Raw genomic sequence first — 12,790 nt, forward strand, 5'->3', positions numbered from 1 at the left:
TGCACAGTGTGGAGCCCAATGTGGGGCTCAATCTCACCATCTGAGCCAATATCAAGAGTTGGATGCCTAACCAACTGAGCTACTTAGGCACCTCAAATTTGTAAATTATCTTGATCTTGGTATCATTCTACAATATTTATGTACAGCATAAGCATTGCTCTTGGGAATACAGATAACATTGGGATTCTTAATCATTTATATGTGACTTTGTTGTCTTGAAAATTTTTAGGACCTTCTTTTCATTCTTGGAATAAACTTTGCAGTGGTTGGCCTTGGCATGAATCTTAACTTTGCTGAGTGTTCCATGAGCCCACTCAACCTGGAAACTCATGTTGTTTAGTTCTGGTAATTTCTCTTAATACTCTTTCCTGAAGGATTTCTTCAGTTTTGGATGATTTTTCTTAATTCTGTTTCCTGGAGAATTCCTTCTTCTCAGTACAATTTTAAGTACATTCACATTGTCAGGCAACCAATCTCCATATCTTATTTCATTTTACAAAACTAAAACTCTATGCTCAATAAAGAGTTGTCTATTCCCCCTTTCTTGGTCCCTTAGAATCACCATCCCACTGTTGTCTCTATGAATTTGACTACTCTAGGTACTTTGTGTAAATGGAATCTACAGTATTTTTGTGTATTTTTGTGACTGACTTATTTTACTTAGTATAATGTTCTCACGGTTCATCCCATATTGAAGTGTGTGTCAGAATTTCTTCCTTTAAGGCTGAATAATATGCATAATATATTATATGAATATTATATATTCATAATAATATATTCATAATATTATTCAGCCTTAAAGGAAAGAAATTCCTCTATCTATGTATCTATCTATGTATCTATCTATCTATCCTTCACATTTTGTTTATTCATTCATCCAGCAATGGATGTTTGGTGAATAATGCTGATATAATCACAGGTGTACAAATATCTCCTTGAGATACTGCTTTCAATTCTGTTGTGTTTATATCCACATGTGGAATTGTTGGATCACATGGTAAGTGTACTTTAATTTTTCAGGAGCTACCATGCTGTTTTTCACTTTATGTTCTCACTAAACTGCACAAGACTTCCAATTTCTCCATATCCTCACCAACATTAACTCCTGCTTTTATTTTATAAGAGTAGCCATCGTAACGGGTATGAAATTATATCTCATTATACTTTTGATCTTCATGTCCCTAATGATTAGTGATGTTGAGCATCTTTTCATATGCTTGTTGGTCACCTGTGTATCTTCTTTGGATAAATATCTAAGACCTTTGCACATTTTTAAATTGGTTTATTTGGTTTTTGTTGTTCCTATTGTTGATGCTACCCTTTTATCAGATACATGATTTACAAATATTTTCTCCTATTCTGTAGGTGGCATTTTCACTGTATCAATTTGTCCTTTGATGCACAGAATTTTTTTTATTTCGAGGTAGTCCAATTTATCTATTTTTAAATTTGTTGTTGTTGTTGTTTAGTGTCTTGGCCAACAAATCACTGCCAAATCCAAAGTCATGAAGCTTTCTCCAATGTTTTCTTTTAAAAGATTTATAGATTTAATATCTTTGTCTTTTGTGTCAACTTTGTCATCCAGACTTTCTGTTGAGTTTATTTCACTTTCCTATTTTTAGTTTCTAAGAGCTCTCATTAAGACTCCATCCTTCATTGTCTGGTGATACTTTGTTACACATATATATCTAAGGAATTCATGGCATTAAAGAGCTGCTGATTGGAAGTGGCTTTATAGAAATGATAAGCTTGTCAGCTGGCAGGATAATTAATTTAGGATAATTGGGGATAAATGAGCTTCATCTGGGGGTGGGATTAGCTCCAAATGTAGATTCCTTGAGGTTTTTCCCTGGCTTTGGTCAGTTTCTCCAGTTAGGAGTCCTCTAATCTCCCTCCTGGCATAGAATGGGTCACAGAGTTTGGTGTACATTTAACCATCAGTGTTACAGAAGCCAAGCAGCACAGAGGAGCTGAAAGTCTCAAAGTTTAGCATGTGGACTTTCACTTAATTCCTCTCCTCCCTGCATAGTAGCTTTTTCTGTTTCCCACGGTACCTGTGAACCCAGATCTGGAGATTTCTCATTTAATTTCTCCTCATGAAGCAATTTCTAGTGTCCTGTTTAGGCAGAAGAAGGCTAGATGCTAAACCAGAAAGGATTAGGGCAAAGTAGGGATTTATCTGTTCCTTAATCATTCCTATATTTTGATATGGGTCCATGTATCATTCTCTTCTTCTCAGATACCTGCTAATTATTTCTGGGGCCCTAAGTCATGGATGGGCTTGCTTCTCACTTGCTTCTCAGTTAGCTTTGCTCTGTTATCACCTGCCTTTCCATCACCCAAAATATTGTTGCTATCATCAATCATTTGTCTGTATGAGTTTGTACATTTTACTTTTACACATATTTTAATTGTGTTCCAGAGAAAGCAGAGTTGCACAAAGCAAAATCAACTTAATTTCCCTGTTAAAATTTGGAAGAACCATTTTTATAATTTGAAATCCACCTTTCTAGATTCTGTATATTACTTGCTAATTATAATCTCATTATATTCAGTCCATAACAATGCCGGGTGCTTCATACCAAGCAGAATAACTACTTAAGGATACTATTGTTTTAGTTTAACTTTTAAGACTCAATCATTTAATAAACTCTCATGTTCTAATGTTTTAATGTCACAACTTTAAACCCTCAGCCAATTATTTAATTAAATTCACATCGTTGAACTTTAAAGTTAAAAACAAAGTTTCTGCTTTATCATGTTTTAGTAACATTTGCAGAAATCTGTTTCTTCAATGATTAAAAGAAAGTATTGACTCTTAAAAACATTGGTGCTTTAGATAGCTAACAGATTTTGCTGAATTTATAAATGGTTTCTTAATGTGTTCTTTTCACTTCACAGAGTAATATTCTTTCACAAGTTATCCTTGGAAAAGGTAAATTAATAATCTTCTCATGACTTCTATAAACATCAAAGCACAAAGGGACCTCTGCTTCTTGACAGCTCTTAGCTCTCCCTTCTCTTGGCTCTCAGGGGCCTCCTCTGATGTGTTAAATTTAATCTACTCTGGGCTAGAAAAATCAGATAATCTTACTTGTCAAATTCATGCTTAAAGTCCAAATAAAAGATGATCTGATTAAGGGCTCACAAGTACAGTTCGTGTGTTTTAATACATGCATGTGATGATCAAAGCATGGAAACCATTGCCAATTCCCCAGTTCCTAAACAAAGATTTGGCCAATCCTCAAATCCAAAAAAACGAGTTTTGTGGCATGTGCACATTATAATTCAAGAAGCCTCTAAGACCTTCATGACATTACTTGATCAACCTAAGATAAAATGCAGAATCACTAACCATGGGGAGCAGTTCAATGGCTTCTTGAAATATATTTATTGCAATAGCTCTCCAAGGTTCTATCTTTTTCTGGTGCATGAGCCATTCCCTCTTATACGAACATGTCTGCCTAGAGCAGGTGTTAAGTACCTAACCTAGCTAATTTCTGCTAGAACTTTATAATCTGTAAAGAATGGGCACGCAAATTTGTGAGAGAGATTTCAAATTTTGAACACTATGCCATTTAAGTTAGGATTAAATTCTTCCAAGTGTATGAAAATGTGTCTCTGCATGGATCTCCCCATATATGAGGCTTGCATGTAAAGGATTGCCTCAGGAAATTTTTTTTCTTTTCTCAAAAATAGACTTCACTATGCAAGCTCTGCTCTATAATTTCCCATATCTCAGGAACTCCCTATTTAACAACATAGGTGCAATTGACATTTTTGTTTTCTGCTACGCACAGACGAACTGATGGAACTTGGGCTGAATGACGGAGCCCATCAGGGTGAAGGATATAGTTTGGAAAGAGATTTGATCAGCCAGACAACAGCAACACAGGAGAAATCACAGGAGGAGTTTGCAACAATAAATAATAGTGTTTCTAAAGAAATATGGTTGGATTTTGAAGACTTTTGTGTATGCTTTCAGTAAGTATAAATATTTTGTGTCCATTAGTTATAGTGGATATGTAAGCCATTAATTTTTAGCTATCATTCAAAAGAGTTAAACCAATATTAGTCTGGTGTTGATCTAATTTCAAACAAAAATGTTAGAAAAATAGGTGAGTTGATTGTCCACAGAATATTAAGAGCCAGATCTCAGGCCAGTTTCAGGTCACCCTCAGACACTTATTTGTTGATCAGAATAAAGATAGTTTATTCACTGAGAGGGATCATGTTTGTCTCTTTTGGACAACTAATTCAATGCAGTTTTCATTATTTTTTGCCCAGCTTAACTGACATAATTTATAAATAAAATGATAAGATATTTAAAATGTACATGGTGATGAAATGATATACATTGTGGAAGATTCTCCCCATCGAGTTAACACATCCAACACCTCACACATTTACCAATTTGGAGGGTGGAGGCAGACACACGTAAGTTCTACTCTCTTTGTAAATTTCAGCGATACAATCCAGTATTAAGTATAGTCACCCTGGTATACATTAGATCCTTGGAACTTATTCAGCTTATAACTGGACATTTGCACCCATTTACCAGTGTCTTCCCATTTCCCCCACTCCCAGCCCTTGGCAACCACTTTTCTTCTAGGTTGTTACTATTTTTAAAATTTTTCATCTGTCTTTACCTTGTTCTGCCTGTAATTATTTGATTCTAAGAAACTTATTAACATATAGTACTAGTCTGTTGCATATGACAATGGTAACCTGTTATAAATAATGTTTTTCAGGAATATATATATTTTTCACAAGCCAAGTTCATATTGCTTTAACTTTCAAAAAACAGAATTCAAGGTAAATATATTATGATCTCTTCTCTTTTCCTTCTTTTATGTAAATTTTTTATTAAATCATGCCAGTGGAAAACACCTTCAAATCTATCAAGCATTTCTAAATTCGTAATTATATTAAACAAAACAAAATCAATTCTTAATTCCTTACACAGCCAATAAGCAAAATTCTGCTACCTCATATCTCCAAGTGTGATTCATCTGATTATGTTCAATCCTGAGCTTCATTGTATAAATTCACATTAAAAATGTTTGATTTATGAATAACTGAAGCACAAATAAATTCATTATATTTGATTTCAATTAGCATCTATTGAATTACATGCTATTCCTAAGACAAAGCACATTTCTATGCTCTCTACCCCTTTCTGCTCCATTGGTGCTCAGTATGTAGGTGGGGCAGGGGACATCCAGAGGTGACCTGTGCAGACACTAGACCAGGGTACCTCCCTGTGACCTCCAGGGTCATACTGTCCCCAAATTCTCAGACTCTCAAAAATAGCAGCAGATGAGCTCTGTGCATAAACTCCTCCTCTGGCATGCACACTGGGCTGGCAACCCTCAGCTTCCTTCATAATTTTAGAGAGTGAATACTTGAGTGCTTGAAACAACCATCTTTATAACCAACATGTGTCAGCTAAAAGGAAACAAAAAAGATAAATGACAAATGCTTATTATTGAAAAATATTGGGGGAAGCAATCATTTAAAACATATTTATGTTGTCTGGAGCATTTCCAGGAATCTTGTCATATTTTATTAAATAACAAGGTTGCGTTTTTCACAGTATCACTAGAGGTTTTTCTATCATATTTTAATTGTTTATTTAAATATTCTGTAAAATGATATGAAAGCTCTTAATGTATAATAGCAATGAAATTAATTTAACACACTTACCCTATGCCATCAGTCATTGAAGCAGCAAGCAGAGAGAGACAATAAAAGTACAATAGTTTCAAAGACCAGCCCTGTTGCTGGCAAATAGACCTACTTTTGAGTCTCAGCTTTGCTACTTGCAAGCTCTGTGACCTTTCGCAGATTACTTATTCTCTTTGTGTTTCAGTTTCTTCATCCATGATTATAGATGTTAACAGTACCCATACAGGATGGATTGAGTTCATGTTCATGTAACCCTTATGTGGCTGTCCTTTAAGGGTAGTTCTGGTTTTACTCAGTACTCTCCTGCACCTTCAAAACAAAAATCCAGTCTGGTGCATTAATGTGCAATGGCTAGGGCAGCCACGGTGACTCGGCAGTTTAGCGCCGCCTTCAGCCCAGGGTGTGATACTGGAGACCCAGGATACAGTCCCACGTTGGGCTCTCTGCATGGAGCCTGCTTCTCCCTCTGCCTGTACCTGTGCCTCTCTCTCTCTCTCTCTCTCTCTCTCTCTCTCTCTCTCTCTCGATTAAATAAATAAAATCCTTAAACAAATGTGCAATGGCTATATTTCTGAAGATCTTGTAAAAAAGTGTTCATATCACATACTGCCCTATAAAATACCTTAATACAACCCCATTAGACATTTCCATTCTCTGCCAAAGTTATCAGGAACCTGCATTCTCAGAGCCCTGGTCAGCCATCAGCCCAGTCTCCTCCATTTGTTATTTCTGGAACAAGCATACTCCTTTACTTTGTTCATGAAGAGTTTTGACTCTCTCTGACAGAGCAGTCAGTTTCACACAGATCCTATAGACCCAGCTTCCATAGACTATTGCCAACATTTACCCAGCATGATTTTTCTTTATATCATTAAAACTGTAAGGTACTGGGGATCCCTGGGTGGCGCAGCGGTTTGGCGCCTGCCTTTGGCCCAGGGCGCGATCCTGGAGACCCGGGATCGAATCCCACATCGGGCTCCCGGTGCATGGAGCCTGCTTCTCCCTCTGCCTGTGTCTCTGCCTCTTTCTCTCTGTGACTATCATAAATAAAAAAAAAAAAAAATTAAAAAAAAACTGTAAGGTACTTATTGTGGTGTCTAGAACACAGTAGGTCCTCTATAAACAAGGTATTGTGTTATTATTAAAGTGGCAAATACAGCATTGATAGACTAAATATTAAGTTCAATGATTCACCTGATTTCTTGCAGTTCACAGATGAACGTGTATCCTACTATTTATTTGTGGATAGTCTAAAACCTATTGAACTACTGGTTTCCTTTTCTGCATTGGTACGATGGGGAGAATCTGGAGGTAAGTGAGATATGAGAAAATTATAGTCTTAAGCCCAGCTTACTTTCATTCAGTCTAGGGGAAATACAAGATTTTTTTTTTAATACAAGATTTTAAAGCTCTGGATGAAGAAAACTATTTCCTCTCCAGAGTCTCTACAAGAGTCACCCTTATACCACCTTCTATGATGCTCTTGCTCCTCAGATATCATTGGTGATGCTCCCTCTTGCCACCTCTGCCTCTCCTTGTTTTAGTCCTGTGTTTATGTCTCTGTCATGACTAGTCTCTCTGTGTTTCTTTCTACCTCTATATGTCATCATTCTTGGGTCTTTTAAAATCTATTGAAAAACATACACTCTTTCTTACCTGTGCATACATACACCTTACCTGTGTGCATCAGAGTAGCTGAATGCAACTGGAGGAAAAATAATCCTGTCAGCTAGCCCCACTTTCAACTGAGGGATACACATTTCAAAGGGGCCCCTAAGTATGGCCATGCACATGGTTTCCTGGTTCATGCACTGCCTGCTCTTGTCCTCGTGGATGACTATCTCAAACCTCCAGATCTCCCCAACCGTTGCTCTCATCCTCTTGCATTTTCAGGGGATGACCTTACTGCTATCTTCACTGGACAGATAGACAAAAATCAGGAATGACCCACCTCATCTTCCCACAAGGAGCTCTTCACAATTCTAGTCACCTTCCCTCTTGCTCTCATGGATGGACTGTTCTTGCTTCTCTCTGAGACCAGCCCCTTGTACATATGCATAAAACACCATTCTCTGTCCTGTTTTGTTAAAGTTAAATCTGTTTATTTAAAAACAGATCAAGAAACATCTTTTTTCTTATCAGTCTATAGTTTTACCTATGGTTTGTTTTTAATCTTACCTGTAGTTTTATTTTTAATTAAGATAAACTTGGCTAAACAGATCACATTATCCATTTTAAAGAAAATATGGGGCAGCCTGGGTGACTCAGCAGCTTAGGCCACCTTCCTCCCAGGGTGTGATCCTGGAGACCCGGGATCAAGTCCCACATCGGGCTCCCTGCATGGAGCCTGCTTCTCCCTCTGCCTGTGTCTCTGCCTCTCTCTCTCTGTGTGTCTCTCATGAATAAGTAAATAAAATCTTAAAAAATATTCATAATTGAAAATTTTTCTTTATTTTTGGTAAATAAAATTCAAAATATTACCTCCTATTTTAGATGAAATAAATATTTTTACTGGATTTCCCAAGATCAATCATGTTTATCCTATGTGATCAAAGAAAAGCTATGGCTCTTATAGAAAAAGCAAAGCGTAAACAGCAAAATCAAATTATCTATAATTCAAATTTATATTACCTGGCACTGTGGAGGTACCATAAATATTTGCTGAATGCTTACTATTTAATGTACTACCAACCTTGATCACAGGGACTATGATTTTCCACCCAGTTATAGCCAATGTTTTGAATGGTGTCTAGTGTATAGTAGTAGACAATAAATATTTGTTGAGTAAACTTGCCAAACTTAATGGTGTAAGCTTAGTATAGATATTAATAACTCCTAAGCCACAGCATGTCCTAAAACATTGAAATTCTATGTGCGTAGAGATGTTTCAAGTCATTGTTGTGCCCTTGTATCCTCAGTTTGAGTGTTTTCTGGAAGTAGGGTAAAAATATAAGGTAAAATAATTCCTGAAGCTGTAATGTACACCAGAGTCACTGGTTAATGACACTGTATTGTATATTTGAAAGTGGCTAAAAGAGTAAATCTTAAAGATTCTCATTAAAAGAAAAAAATTGTAATTGTGTGTAGTAAGGGGTGTTAACTAAATTTTCATGGTAATCATTTCAAAATATATGCAAATACCAAATCATTATATGGTACACCTAAAATTAATACAATAACATGTGTCAGTTTTGTCTCAATTTTTTTTAAATTTAAAAAGTGTTTTGGTCTTAGCTACTGATGAAGAATAGTCTATGTTCTTTATTCATTTTAAGAGGAACGTATAATGTTAAAATTAAATTTTTGTTCATTATTTGCTATTTCTACACATAGAGCTGAGAGTTAAAAGTAAAAACGTAGATTAAACAATGGGATATTTCCACATTGCTTTGTCACTATCTTAGGAAAATCTATTATCCCATGTGTGGTGCTTTTCTTCCTTAAAACTGCATCTAGAGGGGCATTGTGATTTGTGCTCAGATGATTAAAGTGATGGGTTACTCCTATGAGACAGTCTTGTCTGTCCTCTTACTACTCTTCTGTTCTTTGTTTCTTTATGTGAGGGATTATTCTGAGGAGGAAAATAGGACAGAGAGGAAGACCTGACTCTCACTTCAGTATTATTCCCACTAATTATTTACCCAGAGTATTTTCTCCAGGTTTTACGAATATTTTCATAAAACCTCTAATTCCTGATATTATTATCATTACTAAAATGTTGTGAAGTCCAGCTAAACTTTCAAAGTTAAATTTTAACATTTTTCCCTCTTCCTAGCTTTAACAAAAGACAGCCCCCACATAGAGCCTGGATTGCTTACAGCTGAATCAGTTTCTTGGAAATCTCTGAAACCACGGGAACTTGTTAGGAAGATTCATACATATGCTACCAAGGCTACAGTGGTTCGCCTGCCTGTTGGGTATGGAGTGACTTTATTTTTCCCATATGAAGAATTTTTTGAAGCCTTGTAAACCATTGGCTACTACATGCAATATGGGATTGAAGATATTGTCTCCTAAAGTGATTTTGTAAGAAACAGATCTGTTATTAAGATTCTTCAGAAAATTAATTCTATGAACAAATACATTGAAGAAATGCTGTTCAGTGAATCTTCTTTCGGGAGATTCATAATTGTCAAAGTTCGATAATTTCTTATGAAAGAATATGGTTTAAATCAGCATTGCTGGGAATCCCTGGGTGGCTCAGTGGTTTAGCGCCTGCCTTACGCCCAGGCCGTGATCCTGGAGTCCCGGGATTGAGTCCCACGTCAGGCTCCCTGCATGCCTCTCTCTCTATGTCTTTCATGAATAAATAAATAAAATCTTTAAAAAATAAAATAAAATAAATCAGCATTGCCTAAAATTAATATATTAAACAATCTTTTTTCTTATAAATCTTATATTCCTTGGCAAGCACTATGATATTTAAAAACAAATGGAGAAACATAGCATTTTTCCCCTATGGTTTCTATTTTTTTAAATTTTTTAATTTTTATTTATGATAGTCACCACACACACAGAGAGAGAGAGAGAGAGAGAGAGGCAGAGACATAGGCAGAGGGAGAAGCAGGCTCCATGCACCAGGAGCCCGACGTGGGATTCGATCCCGGGTCTCCAGGATTGCGCCCTGGGCCAAAGGCAGGCGCCAAACCGCTGCGCCACCCAGGGATCCCTGGTTTCTATTTTTTTAACCTGTGGTTTGTTTTTAATCTTACCTATAGATTTATTTTTAATTAAGATTAATGGGTGACGGGCACGGAGGGGGACACTTGACGGGATGAGCACTTGGTGTTATTCTGTATGTTGGTAAATTGAACACCAATAAAAATTAATTTATAAAAAAAAATAAAAAAAATAAAATCTAATAAAAGAAAAAAAAAAGATTAACTTGGCTAAGCAGATCATGTTTTTCGTTTTAAAGAAAATATGCATAATCAAAAAGTTTTTTTGATTTTAATAAATAAGATATATATATATTTGATTTTAATAAATAAGATATATATATATATATATAAGATATATATCTTTCTATCTATGTGTTTCCCCACAGTATCTAACCTATCAGCATGAATGTTTTGTTTTGAACATATGCTAAGTGCTATGTAACTGAGGGGAAATGAGTGTCCCTGCTCTAAATGATACCACAACCTGATAGAAGAGACAAACAACATACATAAAATTATGCATTTGTGAGAAATGACTATGAAATGACTCTGAAATCTATAAAGCCCTGTAGCGCCACGAATTATTGTTGTTAGGGAAAAATCGGGACTTAGTCTCCTGCAATGTGACTGCAGTGTATGGGAAGATACCTCCACCATGTGTAAGTTTGTCATTCAGTGTAACCATTTTATGTCCTTTATAAGTAATACAATAATATTCCATGATCTCTGATGATTCTTTCAGAGTGCTAATTCAAAGGTCTTTATCCTGTCTGTGTTAAAGAATTCAACTCTCACTAACCTTTGACTTCATTTGAGCATAAATTGTCACCGAACAACTAATAGAGGCAAGGACTACAACAAAGGTGCCCACTGGTCCTCATATATTTTCCATTGTCTTTAGGAGACATATGCTGCTTTTCACCGCATACTCCCCCATAGGGCATTCCATACACCTCTGCAGCATGGTGACTTTTGTCATTGGAGATGAAGATGTTGTACTACCCAACTTTGAGCCAGTAAGTATGCAAGCAACTGTGATTTTTTTATATGTGCCTTATTTTCAAAGATTTTTTTTTATTTTCAGATTGTGATCTAAGTCATATTCCTGTTTTTTATTCAACTTGTCCATGTTTTTACTTTTTAAAACTAATAAGTTTTCTATAAGAAATTCTATAAGTATCCTAGAAGAAATTCCCCCAAGTGACATGTACAATAAATAAGTTAAACTCTGCAGGGATACAAATAAAATAAATTTAGTTTTTCTCCAACAACTGTCTCTGCTCTGTGGAATCCCCTTTCACATCTGTTAGAATCTCAGTTAAGTCTCCTAACATATTGGTCTTTGGGAATAGAGGATCAGTACAGTCCTTTTCATTACAGTTTAAAATGTGGTATCATATGCTCCTTTTACCCCTTCCTTGTCCTAAGGAATTTGGAGTGTTTGGGATTCAGGGAAAGAGGATCCATGGAAAATTCTGTCATTCTTGTTCATCTCCTCTTCTCTTGGCCTCTTCTTAGTGTCTCTTGCTTCTCTGTTCTGACAGGGTCTGAAGGAAGAAGCAAGGTAAATAGTCCCAGCATCTCCCCTGAGGCCCTGTCTTGGTTTTAGATGTCATCCACAAGACATCTTCTTTAGATATGTGGGCCTCTGCCTTTTTGGAGGCCAATTTGCATGGGGCATTCCCACTACACAGTTCAGTTTTACACCCGCCTCCAAACCCATCTCCATGTAGCACAGCCTCGTATTAATAAGGCAGGATCCTCTTAGCCAGTCAGTAAATCTCTGGGTTAATATAGCAACAAGATGGCTCAGGAACAGCTCTCTTATGCTAATGTTGCTGTGGCCCAGAAATGCTCAGTCATGGATTCTTGCCTCTTCAGGCAGTGGTTGTGCAGGATTCCCCATTTCTGCCTCCTCTCTGCTGTGCTGTTTCTCACCAGTCCTCTCCCTCCTGCTCAATAGAAGGAAAATCACTAAGCCCACCTTATAAGTACATGTCTCTTATTCCCTTAATTATATTTATCCTCATTATTTTAAATTCTTGTTTTATCTTTTCTTCATTTTCTTTAAAAAAAAATTCTTCTTTAGGTAGTATGGATTATCCAGTTTGCTTCTTTCTTTAGGTGACTTGACTTCATAGGTGTCTACTTATTTTGGTCTGTGAACTCATCTTTCCCTGGGGTTATCAATTCCACCATCTTGTAAAAATGATTGAGGCTGGGGTGCAGGGGTAACTCAGTGGTTGAGAGTCTGCCTTTGGCTCAGGTCGTAATCCCAGGGTTTTGGGATTGAGTTTTGCCTGGGGCTCCCTGCAGGGAGCCTACTTTTCACTCTGCCTATGTCTCTGCCTTTCTCTCTCTTTCAAGAATAAATAAATAAAATCTTGAAAAAAATTATTGAGGCTGAAAGTCAGACCCTATTATTCTTCAGTCCTAATGAA

The 12,790-nt window shown here is 36.5% G+C and overlaps 1 protein-coding gene across 1 annotated transcript in view; it reads left to right on the plus strand.

Moving 5' to 3' along the window:
* ADGB (androglobin) overlaps nucleotides 1-12,790 on the plus strand; it is a 157,608-nt gene that overhangs the window by 77,894 nt on the left and 66,924 nt on the right. The window contains exons 14-19 of the mRNA XM_055311188.1: nucleotides 2,902-2,935; nucleotides 3,801-3,984; nucleotides 4,752-4,815; nucleotides 6,897-6,999; nucleotides 9,464-9,605; nucleotides 11,251-11,365. Coding sequence (XP_055167163.1) covers nucleotides 2,902-2,935; nucleotides 3,801-3,984; nucleotides 4,752-4,815; nucleotides 6,897-6,999; nucleotides 9,464-9,605; nucleotides 11,251-11,365 — 642 coding nt within the window. The remainder of the gene's footprint in view (nucleotides 1-2,901; nucleotides 2,936-3,800; nucleotides 3,985-4,751; nucleotides 4,816-6,896; nucleotides 7,000-9,463; nucleotides 9,606-11,250; nucleotides 11,366-12,790) is intronic.

This window comes from Nyctereutes procyonoides, unplaced genomic scaffold, assembly GCF_905146905.1.
Source record: "Nyctereutes procyonoides isolate TBG_1078 unplaced genomic scaffold, NYPRO_anot_genome, whole genome shotgun sequence".
Taxonomy (NCBI): domain Eukaryota; kingdom Metazoa; phylum Chordata; class Mammalia; order Carnivora; family Canidae; genus Nyctereutes; species Nyctereutes procyonoides.